The sequence below is a fragment of the Passer montanus genome, unplaced genomic scaffold (assembly GCF_014805655.1).
Source record: "Passer montanus isolate IOZ18808 unplaced genomic scaffold, ASM1480565v1 scaffold136, whole genome shotgun sequence".
In the NCBI taxonomy this organism is placed as follows: Eukaryota; Metazoa; Chordata; class Aves; order Passeriformes; family Passeridae; genus Passer; species Passer montanus.
The window spans coordinates 138,721-159,799 of NW_024360497.1; the positions used below are offsets into that span (position 1 = coordinate 138,721).

Genomic DNA, 21,079 nt, shown 5'->3' on the forward strand with positions numbered 1-21,079 from the left:
ACACTGTCGTCGCACCATCACTGTATGCTACTGTGCCAGACATGCTGGAACTTCAGTATGACCTGAAGTCCAGGGCAGCAAAGTGGTGCCACCATTGATATTGCCAGTGTGTTCTTCTCTACTCCTTTGGCAACAGAGTGCAGGCCACTGTTAGTGTTTACCTGGAGTGGCATCCAGTACACCTGGAAACGACTGCCCCAGAGGTGGAAGCACAGTTCCCACCATTTGCCATGGACTGATGTAGGCTGCACTGGAAAAGGGTGAGGTTCCAGAACACTTGCAATACATTGATGACACCATTGTATGGGGGCAATACCACAGAGGAGGTTTTTGGGAAAGGGGAGAAAATAATCCAAATCCTCTTGAAGGCTGTTTTTGCCACGATCAAGGATGTGCCCAGAAAATTCAGTTCCTATAAGTAAAATGGCAGGATGGATGTATGAGAGTCCAGTGGATGTGGTCATCCAAGTAGTGTGTCCAGACAGAAAAAAGAAACACAGGCTTTCTTAGGAACTGTGGGTTTTTGCAGGATGGATATTCCAGATAGTCAAGATTGTAAGCCCTCTCTGTCATGTGACATGGGAGAGCAACAGTTTTAAGTGGGTTTCTGAACAACAACAAAAAGTTTTGGAGAAATTAAACACGAGATTGTGCAGCAGCCCTTGGGCCACTCAGGACAGGATAAGATGTGAAAAATGTGCTTTACATTGCAGCTGGGAAGCATGGTCCTTCCTGGAGTCTCTGACAAAAGGTACCTGTGGGGACTTGAAGACAACCTTGGGGTTCTGGATTCCCTGATAAAGAGGATCTGAGGCCTGTTACACCCCAACTGCAGAAGAGATCTTGACAGGTTATAAAGGGGTTGGCGCTGCCTCAGAAATTATTGACACTGAAGCACAGCACTTTCTGGCACCCAGACTGACAGTGCTGGACTGGATGTCCAAGGGAAATTCCCTTCTACACATCATGCCACTGATGCCATGTGGAATAGGTGAATGGCTCTGACCACACAGTGAGCTCAAACAGGAAACCCCAGTCACCCAGGGATCTTGAAAATCATCACAAAGTGGCAGGAAGGCAAAAATAGCAGTACCATCAGAAGAGGAGGAGGAAAAGGTGCCGCCATGCTAAGGAGGCTCCACCATATATAATCAGCTACCAGAAAATGAAAAGCAATGCTCTCTTCACTGCTGCTTCCTGTCATACCATAGGGACAAATTGAAGATGGAAATCTTCCATATGGAGTCTTACCCAATGAGTTGCAGAAGCTATTGAAGGACAAGGTGGTTCTTGCACAGCTGAAAGCCATCTAGCTGTCTTCAAATATTGCTGAATGAGAGAAATGGCCAATATTCTGCCTCCACATTGATTTGTGGATGGTGACAAATGCTGGGGGGAGGGGGGCTGGACCAATGAAAAAAGATCAGTTGGCAGTGCAGAGGGAAAACTCATCTGGGCTGCTGAAGTGTGGCTGCCTGGGTAGAGAAATTGACTGTAAAGGTGTGTTGTGTAGATGCACACATACCCCAGAGTTGGGCTACTGAAGAGCATTGCAGCAATGAACAGATGGATCAGCCTGCCAAGGATAAATTGCCTCAGGTGAATTATTTCTGGCTTGGTGGGTGGCGCATGGCACCTCATGTCATCTGGAAAGTGATGCAACATTACAGATGGGCTCATGACTATGGGGTGGACTTAACCATGGACACCATCTCCAGGTTATCTGTGACTGTGAAACATGTACTGCAGGGCCAAGTGGGTAAAGCTCTTGTGGTATGGGGGGCAATGGTCAAAATATAAATATGGGGAGGCCTGGCAGATTGATTACATCACACTCCTGCAGACCCGCCAAGGCAAATGTTACATGCTGACAGTGGTGGAAGGCACCACTGGATGGTTGGACCTACCCCATGCCTCACGGCGCTGCCCAGAGCACCATCTGGGCCTTGAAAAACAAGTCCTCTGTCAACATGGCACTCCAGAAAGAATTGAGTCGGACAAGAACCTCAGAGACATCTGGGCCAGATACTATGGGATTGAGTGGGTGTATCATATTCCTTAACATGCACCAGTCTCTGGAAAAATTGAACAGCATAATGGACTCAACCATTGTCGTGGTTTGGCCCGGAAGTGACTTTCTGGAAAAGTTGAGGTCAAACCAATCAGTGGCCAGATTTGAAATTGGCACCTGGTGTGGCCACTGGAAATTTGGATATGCCTCTGAGAACACACAGGGGTTAAAAGCAGAGCATTCTGAGAGAAACTTCCTCTTTTGATCCGCCAGTGAGTGAGGCTGACCTCCCCCTGCCCAGGGGAGGGAGGCCGGAGCCCTGCAAGGTGCAGGGGTGGAGGAGACCTGGGATGTTTGGGCAGCCCCCCCGGAGAGAGTGATAGAGACTGTGCTGGCAGCACGGCCGGCCAGAAGCGGGGGATGCGGCCAGAAGCGGGGGATGCGGCGAGAGAAGGTGCCTGGCAGCTGTGGGAGTCCTGGGCAGGCAGAGGCGAAGATTTTAACCCCTTGGTAGAATAATGGAAACCTTACAAATACTGATCCTCCTGAATCAGAATGAGGAGAGAGAGATGATGCAGGGGACAAGTGTGAGGAAAGAGAGTACGAATGAGAGATGTCAGAAGCGGTGAGAAGAATCCTAGGTGGGAAGAGATGATGGAGTGGCCTTGGGCTGGACTCTTTCTTGTATGGCCATGGACTGACCCGTGGTTTTTTTTCCTGTGACTCAGAGACTGCATTTAGGGGGAGGCAATACCTTGGAGTCAAGAGTGAAGCAGCGGCGTGAACAGAGACGGCTGAGGAGGGTGTGAGATGCCCTCTGTCTCCATGGTGAGGAAGATCTCTGTTCATGAGGCCCCTCGGCCCCAGGGGGTGAAATCTGGGGGGGATTGGTGTCCCGAAGTTGAGAGGTGAAGCAGTGGCGAGAACAGAGATGGGTGAGAAGGGTGTGAGATGCCCTCTGTCTTCACAGAGGGTTTGAGATCTCTGTTCACGAGGCCCCTCGGCCCCAGGGGGGGAAATTTGGGGGGGACTGGTGTCCTGAAGTTGAGAGACTGCTGCTTTTGGAACTGGGTGGAGCATCTTTAAACGGAGAACCCTAAAACCAGTCCTGGCCCATGTGCAGTGATGAGAGCACTGGACATGGGGGGGAAAAAGTCACAAGGGCCAATGTTCTCTGGGCAGTGCCATGGAAGCACAGGAGGTTTCAATTGTGCTTCTGGGGGAAGCCTATGGTGCAAGGGGGAACTCCTCTCTCCCTGATGGATTTGAGGGTTGATTGTTTTGAGGGGTGGTGATGGACTGGAAGTTGATTATCTGAGAGATGGTGACTGGGTGGAAATCTAAGCTGTTATTTTATTCTGTGGAGAAAAGGGAGGGGGGGAGGAGGAGTGTATTTGGAGGGTTTTCATTTCTTAGCTTTGTGTGTGTGTTCCTTTTTAGATATTGTAATTAATAAAGTGTTGTGTTTTTCCCTCCATCCCCAAGTGGGAGCCTGCTTTGTTCTGTTTCAGGGTCACATCTCACAGTAACCATTTTGGACCTTCATGGGGGCCCTGGCATTGTGCCAGGGTCAAACCGTGACAACCATATTGAAAGTAATGGGTGAGAAACCATCAGACATTGGCATCTACATGTAACCAAAGCCACCTGGTTAGTAAACACTTGAGGTTCCACCAGTCAAGCTGGCCCTTTACAATCAAAACCTCCACATTCCATAGAAGGGGATAAGGTCCCCATGAGGGATAGAATATGAGGAGTATATTAGGGAAGACGGCTTGGGTTAGTCCTACCTCAGACAAAGGCAGGCACATCAGGGGGATTGTTTTTGCTCAAGGACCTGGGTGCCATTTTTGGGTAGTGCAGAGGGACAAGGTAACATGATGTGTACCTCAAAGGGATTTGATTTTTGGGTGAGAAGAGTCTGTAATGTTGAATTGTATAATATTGGTTGGTGAATAGCAATGCTGCTGTGTGCCATAAGTGCCGTTGACAAGGTATATAGACTGCTCCGGATATATCAGTCATAAATTCATGATACAGTTTGCAACCAGCCCTCTTGCCCTAGAAGACTTCTAGGGTGGATGGAATCCACAGTCTTGGACTAAATGAACTCAGCAGACATCTTGGAGGGACAGCCATTGATGATGGAAATGATATCTGTGCTTTTGTAGATATCTATGTCTGTGTGTATGTGTATAGAGTTTGAAAGGGGTAGGATTTGGACATGATGTATGTGGTACAGAATAAAGGATGGATAATGTACTAATAGCCAGAAGAGGGTGTGGCTAGAATCTGATGTGGATATGCAGAGGGGTGTCTGTGTGTTTGTAAGGGTCTCTTAAGCATCTCTCTGGTTTGGATTACAGCAGCTGTCTGACCTGTAATGAAATTCTGCGCCACCTCACATCATTTTCTGGGACGGGGGAAAGGGGTCCCTTCTGTGTTGGGGTGGCTTGGGTGTGGTCAGGTTGCATCAGCTCTGCGGTGAGCATTCACGTGTCAATTGCTTGCCTCTCTTGTACACTTCTGTTCTTAATACCATTACTTTTACAGTTTATTTTCTTATTGCTGTTTACAATAAACTGTTCTTATCTCAACCAATGATCTTTGCCTTTTGTGCCTCTGATTCTCCTTTCAGTGGGAATACTTCATGGAAGAATACTATTCCTAAACCACAACAGGTTCTATCCAGCTTCAGTTGAGGTAGAGACTAGGGGCAATGTCATTAGAGTGCCAGATCCGCAGCCTAAGTTTGGCTTCTGGGAACAATTCAAATGGCTGTTGTTGCCACTTCTGCAGTGTGAGGAAGCCTGTGTGTATTGACAGGAATTGGATTTGTGGATGAAGAAGCAATTCTGGAGAAATGCTTGTAGTTCATTCTTGTATTAGTACAACACAGCTCCTTCTGCCATGTGGTGAATGTAGATTATCCAGTTGAGGATGTCTTCGTTGACAGGAGCAGACTGCTTAGTTAATGTATAGTTAGTTAATACTGCAGTATCTGTTGCACTAAAGTAGGAGTAATGATAAAGTTACTGGTTACTTTTGGTTGACAACAGATAAATAAATGATGGAGAAATATCATGTGGATATGCAGAGAGAATGTCTCTGTGTAAGGGCCTCTTAAGCATCTCTCTAATTTGGAACACAGCAGCCTGCTGACCTGTACTGAAATATTTTGAGATTAAATTTTTGTTCTAGAGGTGTTATTCTATTCTGGAGCTACTGTTGACTGTAGAGAGAATACTTTTTTTAACTCAGAACTACTTCTAGTCTTAGAATTAACATGTTTTTATTTTTCCTTTCCTGTAGTTACAAAGCACTGGCTGGAATGTTTGCAACAACATAAACAAGTTTCTTGGTGAGTATAAGCATTGATCCTTTTTTTAATTGTGGCTTTTCCTTAAGCTTTTGAAATTTTGCTTTAAAATTCAGGTTTTACTTAAATACTATCCACAGTGCTTCTGCCTGACTTATCTGCATTTAATTTTTGTATTCTTAAAGGCTGCCATTTTTCTCTTAAACTGAAAATACACAGTCTCATTAAAGTAGGTTTTCATTAATATTAATTTATTTAGGAAAAACCTGATTTATTTTATGTGACTTAAACATTTTTCCAAATTCTTTCAGTTTGTTCAGTGCTTAGGTGCTTCTTTTTTATCTTTAGTGTTTATAGGAAAAGAGAGGGGAAACCAGAACATGGGACATGATCAAATAACTGAAAATAATTGTTTTCAGTAACGACTATTTATTTCTTTTATTGCACTTGGTAATTCAAGTAGCTTTCATTATAGAATTTTTTTTTGTTCTGTTGAATTGCTTATATTCATAATTTCTGCTTCCATGTTGATCTATCCCAGTTTCAGCACCAGTTGAAACTGAGAGCACAGTTACATGAGATGTTGCTGAGGGGATGAAAATTATGTTCTCCAGGCCCTGTAATCTCAAGGAGAGAGTGAGGATCTTGTTCAGAGGCTCATTCATGTAACGCCTTTTCAGTTTTGTCACAGAGTACTTTGGGAAGGTCTTGGTTCTGCCTGAAGAGAAGAGCCAATGTAGATTTTTACTGGTCAGTTCTCTTAATCTACTTGTATAAGTAGAGAAAAAGTAGGAGACTGAAATCAAGTTCTCAAGTCTTATGGTTTTAGGGAATGTCAGTGGTGAGTAATAAGGTGTTCAGCATTCTTGTTACACAGATGTTAAGTATCAGTTCAGGATGCAGTTTCTGTGTTGTGTGGCTCAGAGTTCACCTATGTAGTTGCTAATTGAATTTGGGAAGCTTTTAAACCAAGAAAGTGCTGGTGAATATGTAGTTGAGAATGCTGCATTGTGCAAATAAGAACTGCATATAGTCCAGTGTCTTGTTTAAATGTGTCTTTTGGATAGAAGAAGGGGGGTGATGCAGTATTCCTTGAAATTTGTTGCAGTATCAGGTCTTCTGTCTAGTTTAAACCTTTCTTGTTCCTGTTACTTAAAAAAATCCCAAACCCAAAAACTTGCCTGAAGATCTAAGCATTGTGGTTTGAAATACTGTTGTGAAAGACATCATCTGAAAACAGTAACCTACTTGTGAAATGATACACAAAACCAACATGAGGCAGGAGCAGACATCTTTGGATGAGCAGAGGCTGTTCTTGGGTTAACATGTTTAGCAGGTATAGGAGTTTTATATCTGTTTTTATGTGTAGGGCAAAACACAGTAAAACATACTTCATGGTAGCACTGCTGCTGTAGTCAAAACCTGCCAGGCAGAGGGTGTTTTGTCTGCAGGCAATAAGTCTATTGTAATGATCTTCCTACTGCCAATGCAGTTTTTAAGCGCTGCATGTGAGACTTCCACTTAGTCTTCTTAAGATGCCATTAGAATTGTATAGTATAGATGGTGTCTGTAAATACTGTTTTGCAGTCTGGTATCATACCTTTTCTCATCTGCAGGTGTGTGGTTTCAGCACAGCATGGCTGTGGTCATCCACTTGCAAGTTGTTCCGATTGCGGTGGGGACCATGGACTTCTCTGGACTGACCATTCCCAATGGGGGTGTGCATATTGTAGGGGATGAACTGGGTGAGGCTTTCATCATTTTTGCCACTGATGGAGACGTGAGGCTGGTGTCATGGGTGCAGATGATAAAAGGTCAAAACTAACTACATTGAAGAGTAAGGAAAACCTGATGTACAACATGTGAATGGACTTAGTCCTTGGCAGTTCCATACGTAGATGTGCAAGTGGATTAGGAGCAGTGGTGCTGGAGAGGATAGCAGAGTCAGTCTTAGCCTTAGGTTTTGTGGAATCAACTGTAAACATGCTTTGTCCTAGAAGGAAACAAAACAAGCTTGTGTTGCTTGTGTAGGAGTGGCAGTGCTGCCTGCAGTACCCCAGGTCAGCAACATCTCTGCTGCATCTCCCAGGAATACAAGACAATCTCTGGCTTGTTGCTTTTACTTTCTGTTTTTTTGCCAGTGCTTTTTATTACCTGTTCTACCCTGTAGTCCTGTGGAATCACCACCAAGGTACTGAGTGCTTCCTAGGAGTTGGGACAGCAAGTTTCCCATACAGAATAAAATAGAAGTTCTCAGTGCAAAGTAGGACTGTATTTATGCCAACTGTCAAAGTTGACTGTGCTCCTTTATCAGGTCAGAGAACTATGGGGTTTTTTTTCATGGTGTTCCTCTTTTTTTCTTTATTGTATCCTTATGGCAGAGGGAGGGAAATCATTGGGTTTGGCATGGATGCACAAAAGAATTAAGGAAATAGGCTGAATTGTGGAAGTGAGTTGCATTTCTTCTGAACTGCTTTATGAAGCAGCACTGAGACAGAATGAAGTTTGAAAGTGGGGCTGATTTCAAGGAAGGGGTTTTGGTGTGACACTTTGTACAGGAATGGTTTAATCATTCCACGGGGATTTGGAAAATAGTTTTGCCAAGGTAGGTGTGGTTTGGAAAAGACTGCGGTGATTTTGCAGTTTCCACATAGGAAACAGTAGAGGCTGTTATTAGTGAAAGTTTGCCATAACTGCTTGGGTTTGCTCTGTCTTATAATATGAAACAGACTTTTCAGTTGCCAGAGGAGCCCACTTCTGTTGGAACATGGTGATACGCCAGGTTTGGAGCTCTGCACTGACAGTGCCAAAAGCTGGAGAGAGTAAGAACAGCTACAGGTGAAGGTGTAGAGGACCTGCACTGTTAGCAGGGCAGAAAGCTTGTTTTAGGAGGCAAAAATTGTGATCCCTGAAGGGATCAATATTAATATATTTTTCTCTGCATTGCCCTGAGATAAGTGTAGCTTTGTCACTGATATCTGTCTGAATAATCAAATAGTCTTTAAAAGTTAAATTACCTTATGATGACTTAGATGGAGAACAAAAGACTGTGTCTTTAAAATAGCATATATTTCAGTAATACAGATTTAGAAACATTTTGTTTTGGAAGTAGTGACTTACCTAAATCCTGAACTATTTGGTCCTGAAAAAGATCTGATCTTCATAGAGAAGTAAGAAGTTTTGGAGAAAAGCCATAAAGCTTTGGGGTAGGCCTAGTCTCCATGTTTTAATCATGGTCTTCAATACACGGGATAAATGTATTCTAAGAGTTAGCAGAGCGGAAATCCTGTTTGTGTGTCGATTTAGGTACAAGTTGATACAAATTGATTTTCTGGTGAAGAAAATTTTAGGAGAGATGTTCTGACAAAGTATTCTTATTTACAAGTTGTCGCTGTGAATGTCTGATCAGTCTGGGGTTGTTTATTGACAAGCTGTTTCAATGTAGTTCAGGGTTTTTAAGCAGTCTTTCCTGAAGAGGACAGGGGCAGAAACATAAAGTCTCAAAGCAGGCAAGCCCCTGTGTTCAGTGCTTGCTTTCTGGGAAATGAAGTTATCAGTATAGTCATGGTCATGCTGGTGAAGCGTATTTTGGCACTGCCTCTTGGCCTAGTTTGTGCAGAGCCATGTCATGGTTCTCAGTAAAAGTTGTGTCTCATGGTTTCAGTCTTGCTCTAAGGCTGGGTATTTGGAGTAAAATGGTTGAGACCCTCTTACTGAGTAATTTATCTCATGTCAAGTATACATCTGCTTGAGGAAGCTGTAAATTGGCTGTAAATGGAAAAGCCAGCCTGCTTTCATGGTCTGAGGAGCAGAACCACAGTGCAAGCCTGTGGTAGGATGTGAGAGAACCCAAAGCAGCCTAAGCTTTGTAACTTGGGAGGGGAGAGAAATGAAGACTTGGGACAAGGGGCCAATGATATGAGATTTTTTGCTCAGAAAATTTTTTCTCTCTTTCAACTTTGTGACCTACTGCCTTCTAACAGGCTTAGCTGAGTTAGTGAAGTGCAGTATGCGTGTGCTTTAACTGATGTTGGTGTTAGCTGACTAGCTGTGTTCAGATTTTCATGGAATCCGCTGCCTCTGTAACTCTTGATTAAATGGCTTTGGTTTTTTTCTTCACATTTCCTATTAGTTGTGATACTCATATTTTTTAAATATTTGAATGAAACCATAGTAAGACCTTCCACACCAAAATTAATGTGTTTATGGAAGCCCTATTGTGTGTGATCCTGTTAGTGAAGCCAGGAGATGTGTATTGTATGTTCCTCTCCAGCCCCATGGAGGTGAGCTGACATGAATCCCATTCATCCAGATGGCAGCTCTTACTGAGGAGAACCATTGTGGGAAGCTGAGATAATGCACCGAGAGTGCCTCTGGCTTGGCTTTGCATGTCCCTCCTTAGTGAAATGGAAAATAAGCGTACTAGGGAAAGAATCACCTTGCAGATATCATTTCTTCAAGTGTTAAGCAAGGTGTATGTCTGCTCAGTGTTTGGAGGCATGACATTCCATTGCTAGAGTGAGAAAGGGGTATTTTAATGATGTAAATCTGCAAAGAAAATAGTAGATATTTGAGATATTGGTGGATAAACCTCTTAAAATATAGCTTTGCACTTGCTGCCTTTTTAGTTTTTTTTTCAAATTCTGTGTTCTGATGCAGCATAAACTGTAAAATCCCAACCATCTTAAGTTTTTCTTAATTTCCTTTTCCAATGAAAAGTTATTGACTCCTGCCCCAACCATTAGAAGGCTGGCCTGGTTCAGATCCAATGTGATACTGTGAAAACTCAGTCTGCTGTCAGATATTACTCTAGGAAATTAATTTTTTCAGTTCCTAGGTGGCTAGAATATTTTGTCTTTTGCTGTGAATCAGACTTACAGGCAGTAGTATTTTTTCCCCTATACCCTTGCAGGCTGCTTTAATAGAGGTGAGGATGAGTCTAAAAGTGCTGTTTTAGAGGAAGGCAGCAGATGAGCTTTTGATAGAGAAGTTTGTTTGCAGTGTGGTGGTTGAATGGAAGTGGTTGGGCTGTCTCTGTGGTCAGCCCTTGGCAAGTTGCCTGGCCTAAAAAGTGTGGTGAAGGAGTAGCTTTTCCCTATTGTAAAAGCTCTACGATATTCCTAAAGATCTTTGATTTCTGAACCACACTTGAAATTAGAGTAATTCTTCACAATGTTAATATTTTTGTAGATGCAGCTTAGTTGATACCTTTACTATTTATGCCTTATGTGAACCAAAATGCCAGTGCTTATATCTTGTTCATGTAGTGTAAGACTAGAGTTTTTATTTTAACTAATCAATTTTGTCCATCTGTAATTGAATCTTCAAGATACAACCTTACTATAAGGACAGTGATATTGAGTAAGACTTACTTGTGGTTTTTGCATCTTGTGAGTTTGAAGACTACAGGAATGGATCATAATTTGTATCTTAAAATTGTGAGAAACAACTGACAAAAAAATCAGGAAAAATAGCTGTTGGCCAGGCTTCTTCACTATGTGTACCTTGAGAGAAACTACTAGAGCGAGATTTCTTAAACTTTTATATTATCTGTTGGAAACAAATATTAATGAAGACTTCTTTTATATTCTGGTTAAAACAGTGGAGAAGTTGGATGAACACATGGCAAATATGCAAGGAGTATAGCGAGTCTTCTAAAATGGGTTAAAAAACCTACATATTTGTAAATTCTTTGAACTTTATTGTACTTCTAGTGATGAGGTGACATAGTGTTACAGAGTGTTTCGCTAATGTGGTAGCTGTTGAAAGATTGTCATTGTGTTTGTTTTGTCCACTTCCTGTTTACTAGATCCCTTGTCCTCATCAAAACGGAGAGGGGTGGGGGAGAAAATATTATGAAACTTCCATCTCATTTTTGAATGAACACTGGGTTGCGTGGTTCTTAATTGACCTGGAACTTGGACCAATGGACAGAGGATGAGCTTCATTCTTTCATGGTCCAGTAGCTGCCATTTTGAACATACTTTTGGAATCGTTGTGCACACTGTCACTTGGGAAGCCTTGTTTAAAAGATAATTGCCCCCTTACTTTCTGCAAACCGAAATTACAGCGGTTCCTTAACATCTGGCTTCTAGGAATTATAGTGCATAAGCTTATTTTGTGTATGTCTTGATTAGTGATTGATATTTAATTGCATTTTTCAGGGGAATAAAATCAGCAGTGTTGATATTACAAAATGACAAAACATCCTCCGAATAGAAGAGGGATCAACTTTGAGGTGGGAGCCCAGTTGGAAGCCCGTGACAGATTAAAAAACTGGTATATTTTTAAAACCATTCATGTTATATTAATTTAAAGTCTTTACTATCTATAACATTTTGTATTGATTCAATATTTAGAGTCATAGTCATTGGTTTATAGGAAAGTAGCTAATTTATATAAGTTTATATACCAGTGATTGAGATGGGCAGTAGATGCTGATATGTTGTGCTGGCCCTCCAGAAGTGTACTGGTGTTGTGTCTGGGAATAGGACTGCTCCTAAATCTAGTTGGACTTCAGGCTCTCATTCTCCTGAATTCACCCTTTAAGTTCTGTGCTATATTTAATATTGCAGAGAAGATATTACAGAAGAATAAATTCTTTGCTGTACAGAATATCCTTACTGCTTCCTTTCCCTGTGCTGTTGTGAATTCACAGGCTCTCTGATTGAGTTTGTTAGGCCTGTACTCATATAATGGTGGTCAGCTTTAGAATTAAAGAATTGTGTGGAGAAACATGTTTCATGCTAACAAGTCTGGTCTGGTGCCTGTCTTGCAGCTCTCAGCTGTGAGGAAGAACATTTTTCTTTGTGAACCACTGTATTAGGAAGATGAAAAAGAGCCTACAAATTACTTAGTCTAACTTTGAATTTTCTAACTCTGTACATTTCAAGTCAGCTCAAAATGTAGCATTTAATAATTCTCAGTGAATGAGAGATAAAATAAAAATCGTCAAAGACTTCTTAAATACAGGAATTAATTTTGTTTTGTTAGCTTGTGTAGATAAATCCTCTTTCCTGAAATCATCTGTAGTTGATTTTTATTAAGAAGTTTGTATGGGTTAGATATGATTGTACTTAAAGCTCTGGAACCTGCCAACAGGTGAAGTGTGCAAAGTCAGTATTGAAAACTCTATGGGCATCTCAGGAAGACGGTGCACTGCCTTAGACACAGGAGGTTTATTTCAAAGCGTCTTGGTTGCATGCAGAGCATGTTCTCCCCAGGTACAGGGGCATTGGAATTGTGAAAATGAGAAAACATAGCTCTTTCCATAAAGAACATAAAATATGAACATTAAATCCTATTCACACGTTAAGTTGCCTTATCTGTGTATTCAAGAGTTGTGTAGATCAGCACTGATCTGAACCTGCCTCTATTTTCAATATTCTTGAGCTTTGTTAGTACAGCAAAAAAAAAAAGTCAGGCTTACAAAAATAAGATCTTGCAGCCTGTCTGTAGTTTGGTGTAGCTGGTGTTTGACTAAGACTAATAACTTGTGTCCATGACTCTTATCCTTCTGACATTTGCTCAACAACAGTGTTTGAGTGTACATAACTCTTGCATGGGAAAACTTTGTGGGGGGGAATTCAACAAACTGCTCTACTTTCTGCATATCCCTTGGCTTAAATTTGAATTTTGGGTGTGCTATTTGTTCCATGTTCTTTGGTTTTTAGAAAAACTTGATCTTCAGTTACCTGTTCTACACACAGTGCTTTACAACTCTGGTCTCACAACTTGGTTATGAACTCTCCAGTTCTGAAAGCTTTTGTTTACTTGCTAAGCTTTGAACCCTGCATTTGTGTGCATTTGCATTTTCAGGGTTTCTAAATCAAAATGTTTAAGAACCGGGGGCTTAGCAAAACTATCAGTACTGACACAACTCACTGGGTGTGGATTTGTACAGGACAGCAGACTGTTTTTTTTTTCTCTGCTGCTTTCATCTGCCCCTATGCAACCAGGACCACTCTGTGGTGTGGTTACCATGCACTTCTGTAGGAGCACAGGATTTTCTGTTTGCTAACACTTGCTTTTCCCAATGCTAGACGTTTGGAGGTCCACACTTTTCTTGTGTGTACTTTTGTTGCTGTGTTGGTGCTAAAACATAGTCACAAGTCTCCTGTTTAGTTAAAGTGCTGGTTTTGATTTCTGTTCTCAGTACCAAATACATCAGTGAGTTCATGGGCCACTATGCCAGTCTGTTGGCAGTGATGCTTTGGAAAATATTTCATGTCAGAGTGCTCTTTCATGTCAATGGCTTGTGCTCCAAATTGCTAGTTAAGGACTTACAGGGTGTTTGGATGTGTTGTCAACTCTGGTGAAGAAAAAACATTGTATGCCAGCAGAGTAGTCATTGTGGAGCCTCCTCCTTGTCAAAGTGCAAAGTGAATTTTGCATCTTTACTGCTTGTCCCAGAGGTTGCTTTGCTGTATTTGGAATCATATCATATTGGCAGTGTGCTGCAGTTCCTGGTGTCTGCCACATCCTATAGTTGAACTCCATGGAGCACAGTGAGTACTTCTGGTGTTTCACTTTAGGTTATTAGGGCTTGGGTTGATGCATCAAAACTGTCATGAAAGATTGGTTGTCCTCAGGTTGCTATGGGGAGAGAGCCTCTGTGGATCCTGAAAGGTCTCATAGTGCTGGAATTCAGAGGATGAAGGAGAGGGACTGCTGCAGTAGGGCAGCCCTGAGTGGAGGGTTCCCAGAGGGGTTGCTGTAGCCATGGACATGGGCGCACTGTCTCAGCTGAATTGACATTTTGAAACCTTTTGCATTTAATCATTTAAATTAAGTGGTGGCTAGCTACATCCTTTCTTACTGAAAAGAGGATGACTGCTCTGGATGCCTGCAGTAGGCAAATGATGTTACCTTTTGTTAAATTGTTGTAATGACACATCCAGGTTTTTCTGTCTGTTGTTTGGGTAAAATGGATGTGAAGGGGCTTTTAATTATGGTTAGAGCTCTTGAGTAATATTAAGGGTGTGGTGCTACCCTGTTAAGATTCAGATTGTCAGTCCCATGAGTTCAGTTGTTCATGCTGCTAGGAATTGGTCAATAAGTACTAAAAAGATGAATCACTATAGCTGTTGTACTTCACAGTGCTGCTTCTCCTGGATGCTTCCTTTCCTCTCTGCATTGCTTTGACTGCACTAAGGATGTCCCTTCCTAGTTCCAAGGGAGTGGGGTTTTATAGCAATTCTGTTTTGGTGTGTAGGAAAAGAGAAGGGAAACAGACGTAGTCCAGGGAATTTCCAGATATTTACCTCTTGCCAGAAGAGGATAGTTTTACATTTGTGTACCATAAACCCATTTTCATACTGTTTGCTGTGCTTTGACAGCTGTAGTCTGAGGTTGCTAGTCATTGCTAACCATAGTCTATTTAGTTCTCGAGCTTTTGATTGCCTCTTAGGTTCTTAGAAAACTAATGCCAGCAGTTTGGCCATCCTAGAGATTTTCTCTTACTGTTTAGCCAGTTTGTAAGTCCTTGAAAGGTATGAGCGCATCACTCCTTTCAAAATGAGCTGAAAAACTACTTGTTTTGCCCTTCCTGTATGTTGCAAGATGTCTCCAATTTCACAGTGTTTCAGATAAATATTTAAATCAGAACCATTTGGGGTTTTCTTACCCAGAATCCACTAGCTGTCTTGAATATCCATTGAGTCAGCTGAATACTTCCTTTGTGGTTTGGGGGAGGATGTGTTGAGCCACCCTGGACATATCTTAGTTGTTCTCTAGGGCCTTATCCAGACTTCAGCAATTGACCTTTCACTTAGTGTATCCTCTCATAGTATTTTTTTTTTAATAAACAAGTCTGAATTTCTTTTAAGTTATGTCTACCCCTGTGTATGTTCACAGGCTATATGGAGGAAGTGTATGGGTGATGTTCTGTTACTCTTCTGTGTAGGTCTGTCAGCACTTGTACCTCCTGATGTGGTGTGCTTGCTCAGTTCTACAAAAGGTGTGGGAGGAAGGAAGCTTGGCCTGTCAGTGTGTGGTGCTCAGGGCTGTTGAGAATCTATGTACCTTTCTGTGACCCTTTCTGCTTTGTTTTGTAGCTGCCAGTGCTCTCATCTGAAAGGGAAGTGGTGTCAAGGTCTGTCAGAGTTCATTGATAGGTCTAGCACAGCTTGTAATAGGTTTCCTGCTTTCAGTCAAGAGCACTGAGTGTATGTTAACTGATGTTTATTGCTTCAAAAAGAGAAGGCTTTGCAGCATGTTCTCCAAGAACTGAAAGCTCTAGCTCAACCACACGTACTCAGATAGACTCAAATTTGGTCTCATTGTCAGATACGCTTTTCTTGATGATCTTGACTCCCATTAGTGAAGTGGGATAGATGCAGATGATACTGATGTATGGTTCTGGTGGAGAAAGTTCCTTTTTTTGCTGGATATGAAGCAGGGAGCAGTCTCATGTCATTGAGTTAGTTGGCTCTTGTAATGTGGGCTTGTCTAATGTCAGGGGTACAAAGTGGATTGTGCTACCTAGAGCTGGTTATCTGCTTGGACAGGATTATTAGCTTCATTCTGAGTGAGCACTTTGTTCTTTTTATCAGCTTCCCTCTTCATCATTGAAAATGTAAAGGAATCCTAGGCGTACTGCAGTTCCAATGGCAAGAGCACCCTACTGGCTGCTCTCTTGTTGAGAGGATCTGGGATTATTTACCTGTTTTTGCTGCTCTCAGATTGTAGGAAATGGGATGCTGATTTTTGTTGTTACGTGTACTTAGTGATACCCAAAAATAATCTCTTTAGGTTGTGACTGTGACTACTGCCCCGTCAAGAGCTTGTGAAGGGCAGTACTTGAGTTACCTAAATACAAAGTAACTTGACTGTCACGGGAAGGAAGTTTCTTTTTTTCCCCAAGAAGTTAGTAGCCAGTTACAGATGTCCCTGCCATAAATATCTCCCATTGCAATTTCTTTCCTCCACAGCCTTTGCTGCATGCATTTTGGTAATACATTGGAATGAACTAATGGCATAGCTTGACATGTGTGGCAGTGAGTATTCTTAGTCTGTAGTTGCAGTGTAAGACTCTCGTATGTCCTGTTCATAGCTTTTTGTGAAGTCATGACTGGACATGACTTAGATCTGCTGGAGGATTTCAGTTGTAGGTAGATTTGCTTTCTCTTTGTGTAGGTTTGTAGAACGTTAGCCTGGGTTGCATTTGAGTCTAAATTCTTACATGTCTTGGCTTTATTGTTAGTATCATGCTTGATCTTTTTGAGATGCTACTTCTACCACTTGTTCTGTCTTTCAAGTGTGGTTTACCAGATAAAGAATACTTGTGGAATTGAATTTTGTCTTCAGCCCTTTGTTCAAGAATTCACTGAGGCCTTGTCTTTCTTCCAGAATACCAAAAACACCGACAAGTGGAAATTTTCTCTTGATGTTCCTATAGTGGAAGGGAAAGATTTGTACTTGGAATGTTACCTTCATCTGGGATAGTGAAATAGCTATGATTCTGGAATCTGTACTGAAGTTACAAATTACCAATGCAATTTAAAGAAATACAGAGTTTGCAAGGTCTTCCTGATCAGGAACATTTGAATTTGACTCATCTCAGAATCCCTTACTACTAATGTACTAAGAAAATGATATTTTAAAAATCCCAGGATTTTGCAGATGAAATTTAAATTGGAGATTCTAACACTTAAATTATGTTTAGTGTGCTTGCTGGATTTTCCTCTTACATTGGGTAGATGATTCATGATGCCTGGTGATGGGTATCTTAGAGAAGTGAGTGTATTGGCACACAAATGTTACTCTTGATGAGAGTGGACTGAAGGTATTGATTTTGTAAAATGTGATATGTCTAGGTGTAGGGAAGATCTTTCTGACTTCGAATCTGTAGTTACATTTTTTCCACCCTAGACTAAGAACTTGTCTTCTCTTGCTGCAGCCATTGTTTACATTTGCTGTTCAGTTTTGGGTTTTCTTGTGTGCTTTGCTCCCTCATTATGTAGCATCTTTATTGTTTGTAGAAGTGGTACACCAAATCAATACAAGTGTAGGAGCTGAACCAAGGTTAATTTGTATAAAGTGTCTGAGACAGTTTACCTTATTCGTAATTAAAATATTTTAATCTACCTTTGATTAGGTATCCAGCACACATTGAAGAAATTGATTATGAAGAGGGGAAAGTACTTATCCATTTCAAGCGCTGGAACCATAGATATGATGAATGGTTTTGTTGGGACAGTCCTTATTTACGTCCCCTAGAGAAAATACAGTTAAGAAAAGAAGGATTGCATGAGGAAGAAGGTTGTGCAGTAAGTAGAAATTTGAGAACATTTGTGTGACAGTTTAATGTGCGTTTGTATGAACGATGACCTTTAAAATTCTTCACTGTTGCTGTGTTACCTGCTTTGTAAATTTACAATTTCTTCTAAACATTGGAAAGCTAGTAATTGAAATGTTTTGATAAAGTTGTATGTTTCAGTAATTCTCAGACGAAGTCACTTTTAACTACTGTTTTGCAGGGATTTCATATCAATGATCGGGTATTGGCATGCTGGTCTGACTGTCGCTTCTATCCAGCCAAAGTTACTTCTGTTAACAAAGATGGTAAGGATTCCTGGTTTTGTCACACTTAGTATTATGTATTTCTAATTGTGCTGGAACCTCATTTAGGTGGAGAGATACTACAGCAGATGGAAAACAGCTGTGAAAAAATGTATTTTCAATTATGTTTTTAGTCTGTCATTAACTTTTTTAACCTCTTACTTTTTTTACAAAAAAAAAAAACAAAACAACTTTTTGCTGGGATATCCAGTCAGTACTTGCTTTAAGTATATATGTGAGAAAAGTTGTTTCTTAATTTTGTTGTTACTGCCTATAAACTGCAATAAAACCTGTTGTCAGAGCTGCAAAATCCCTTTAAAAATCAGAAGGGATGGGGGAACTGTGAATGATGCTGGTCTTGCTTTAGATTGTCTATGTTGTAAGATCAAGGAGAAAAGGACTGTGTAATTATATATTGGAATATTCCACCAAAAATATTTTGGGGTTTTGTGACTAAGATGCATCTGGGAAGCAGCTCTAAGATTAGACATGCACCTTTCTTTTGACCAGAATTGTTTTGGATAACTTTGCTGTGTCTTCCTGGCCTGTGATAGGAGCTGTGTGTTGAGGGTTCTGACAACACAGGTAAAGAAGCTTTCGTCTAGGGCTAATTGTGCAGCTGGAGTTTTGGAGCTATTAGCTGGTGCTGTGTTAAATATCTTCTGATATTTGAACTCTTACACTTTGTTTTCATATTTTAGGTACATACACTGTGAAATTTTATGATGGCGTAGTTCAGACAGTCAAAAGCATTCATGTCAAAGCTTTTTCCAAAGATCAGGTAAGTATGGTGTTTGTGCAGCTAGTGTATTCTTAAATGACAGTTCAGGTGGATAGATCTGTTGAATTATAAAATGTGAAATTAATTAAAAACCTTTACTGCTAAAATACAGTATGTCTGAAATGAAGTCCCTTGAAATGAAAAGAGGTGATGGATATCTCAGAAAGGGAAAAAGGGGACTTCATTTCCCCTTCATTAAAGGGAATCCCTTGAAATGAAATGTGAATCTTTGTGGTATGATTTGCAAAGCTCTCAGGTTCTTGAAATGCACCTCTTGAACTAAAGAAGTCATAGGTATATAAGTAAAACAGATTTCTGAAAATCATTGGAAAATTCAGAATGTACATACTAAAACTAGTGCTAAGGTTTTGAATTATGCTGTGATTGTTTTACCTGTTTGAGATTACTTTAAATATATATATATATATTTATTTTTTTTTAAATACGTATATATTTAAAAATAAAGGAGTGACAACTGTGGAGTGGACAGAAACTATTCTTTCCCAAAGTAACTGCTTAATATTCATGAGACACTTAAGGAGCATGGCTATTAATCTCTCACCTCACAACTTTGAGAAGACCAGCGTTTTTTAACTATTCCTTGTTTCCCTTCTGTGGTTTGGCTGTTTCACCAACCCTTCACTTGCTCAGCACATGGGTTCAGCCTTCAGATCATGATACAAAGTAGTAGTGAGTCATTACATTAAAAAAAATATAAACTGTCCTGCTGATGGTAAGGAGGAAGAAGTGCTGCTCTGTACTTTGATTTTCATGTACGGGCATGTAGGAATTTTCATTACAGACACGATTTTAAGTCTGATCTCTTGTCACACATTCCTGTGTGGTAACTGTAGCATGGTGGGTTTTTTGTCCTGCTCTCTGCCTTTAGTTTTCTGAAACTTTAAGTTTGAGCAAAGAAATTGAATCTGTCACCCCAGTACAATCTTGAACACAGATTCCAGTAATGAATGTCAGTGGTACAATTTATATTTGTCACTCTTGCGGAGAGGTGGGCAGTCCTCCGGATTTCTGTGTCTGCCAGGCTGGGACAGAACACGATTTCACATTTGCCATAAAGTGCCCTGAATAGCTTTTAAGTGGTTATCATTGTGTGTGGTGGAAAGTTGACTAATACTCACAAGTGAACTACTGCAGAATCTTCATTTCCATGAGAAATGTTTTTATGATACTTAGTGTTAAATAAAGGGAGTTGAACAGTCTGAAGAAATACTCTGCATAAGTAAACAAAAATATTTCATCTCTCTTTTAGGAAGTTTCATGATACTGCATAGCTTTGGAAAGGCTTTGAAAGGAGATGAAAGGGGTTTTTGGTTGGTTCTTTCTCTTTTCTCCTTTTATCCTTTGTCCAAGAAGATTTCTCTCAGCCCAAGAGAATCTCTTTAAGTTATGCTAGAACATTTTTTCTGTCCTTTAGCATAAAAAAGCATAAAGTGAGAATTTACTAGTGAGGTCTACTTATACAACCAGAAGTAAAGTTTGAAAAAAAAATACTTGAGCTACTGGGGTGTTCAAGAATCAGAAAAAACAGGTACAGCAATAGTACAGAATGTTGGAATTGGAGGGGGAGGTGTCTTGTTCCTGTTCTTCAGGAGGAGAGAGTGTAGTCATGAAGGCGCACATGGCTCAAATCTTGTTAAGGAAAAAAAAAGTGCTCCAAACCACACAGTTCATGAAGGGAGCAATATAAGCAGGTCATAATTCCTTTAATTACATTATTAATTTGTCCCTGTGTAGAGTGTGTAAATGGCCGTGTTGAACAATGATGGTAAAATGCTAACGATCTGTAACAGTGTGAATGTGCCGTTGCAAAGACACACAACTTGTAAGAGTTCAGTAACACCAAGAATAATTCAGATGTACTGTATTAATGATTCAGTTTCCCGAGAATATTTTGACTGGGATGGCTTAGGAGCGTTCCAGTACCACATACTTGATTCAAATCAGATGCTTTTGTAAGCGTGGAAAATGTTGAAAGGTAGTTGCCTGAGGGTTGTTTTTTGAGGTGGTAGGTGTTCATTTGTTTGTTTGGGATTTTTTTTTCCCCCCAATGTTTGAGTTGCTGTCAAAGCTTCTCAGCTGAAGCTTCTCCTGTAAGGAATTTGCAGAATACAGACTTAGAGAATGTGTGGCAAAAGGAGTGCTCAGACACGTGAAAGACTTCTTTCCAATTTACCTGTCTGTTTTCATGGAATATGTAGCAATTTCATGTCACGCTTTTAAACAGTGACTTTTTTTTTAATCACATCTGTACCAAGTATGGTTGAAATAATATTATAGAGGGTGGAGCAGATTGCATGTTCACCATATTAATGCAGCAGTGTTATTTCTAAAGGCTATGGTCTGAAAATACTTTAAAAGGTATCAATTCACGTAAGCCACAGATAGA

General features: G+C 40.8%; 1 protein-coding gene across 12 annotated transcripts in view; it reads left to right on the forward strand.

Annotated features, from left to right (window-relative positions):
• Positions 1-3,513: 3,513 nt before the first annotated feature.
• Positions 3,514-21,079, forward strand: part of PHF20 (PHD finger protein 20) — a 63,405-nt gene continuing 45,839 nt past the window's right edge. For 3 of the 12 annotated variants that reach the window (XM_039699595.1, XM_039699593.1, XM_039699596.1), the window contains exons 1-6: positions 3,524-3,661; positions 5,324-5,372; positions 11,495-11,609; positions 17,428-17,599; positions 17,810-17,894; positions 18,593-18,672. In XM_039699595.1, coding sequence (XP_039555529.1) covers positions 11,527-11,609; positions 17,428-17,599; positions 17,810-17,894; positions 18,593-18,672 — 420 coding nt within the window. In that variant the 5' untranslated portion in view covers positions 3,524-3,661; positions 5,324-5,372; positions 11,495-11,526. Of the gene's footprint in view, positions 3,662-5,323; positions 5,373-6,946; positions 7,076-11,494; positions 11,610-17,427; positions 17,600-17,809; positions 17,895-18,592; positions 18,673-21,079 lie in introns of those variants that run through there. The other 9 variants (XM_039699594.1, XM_039699591.1, XM_039699600.1 and 6 more) reach the window with 8 other exon arrangements.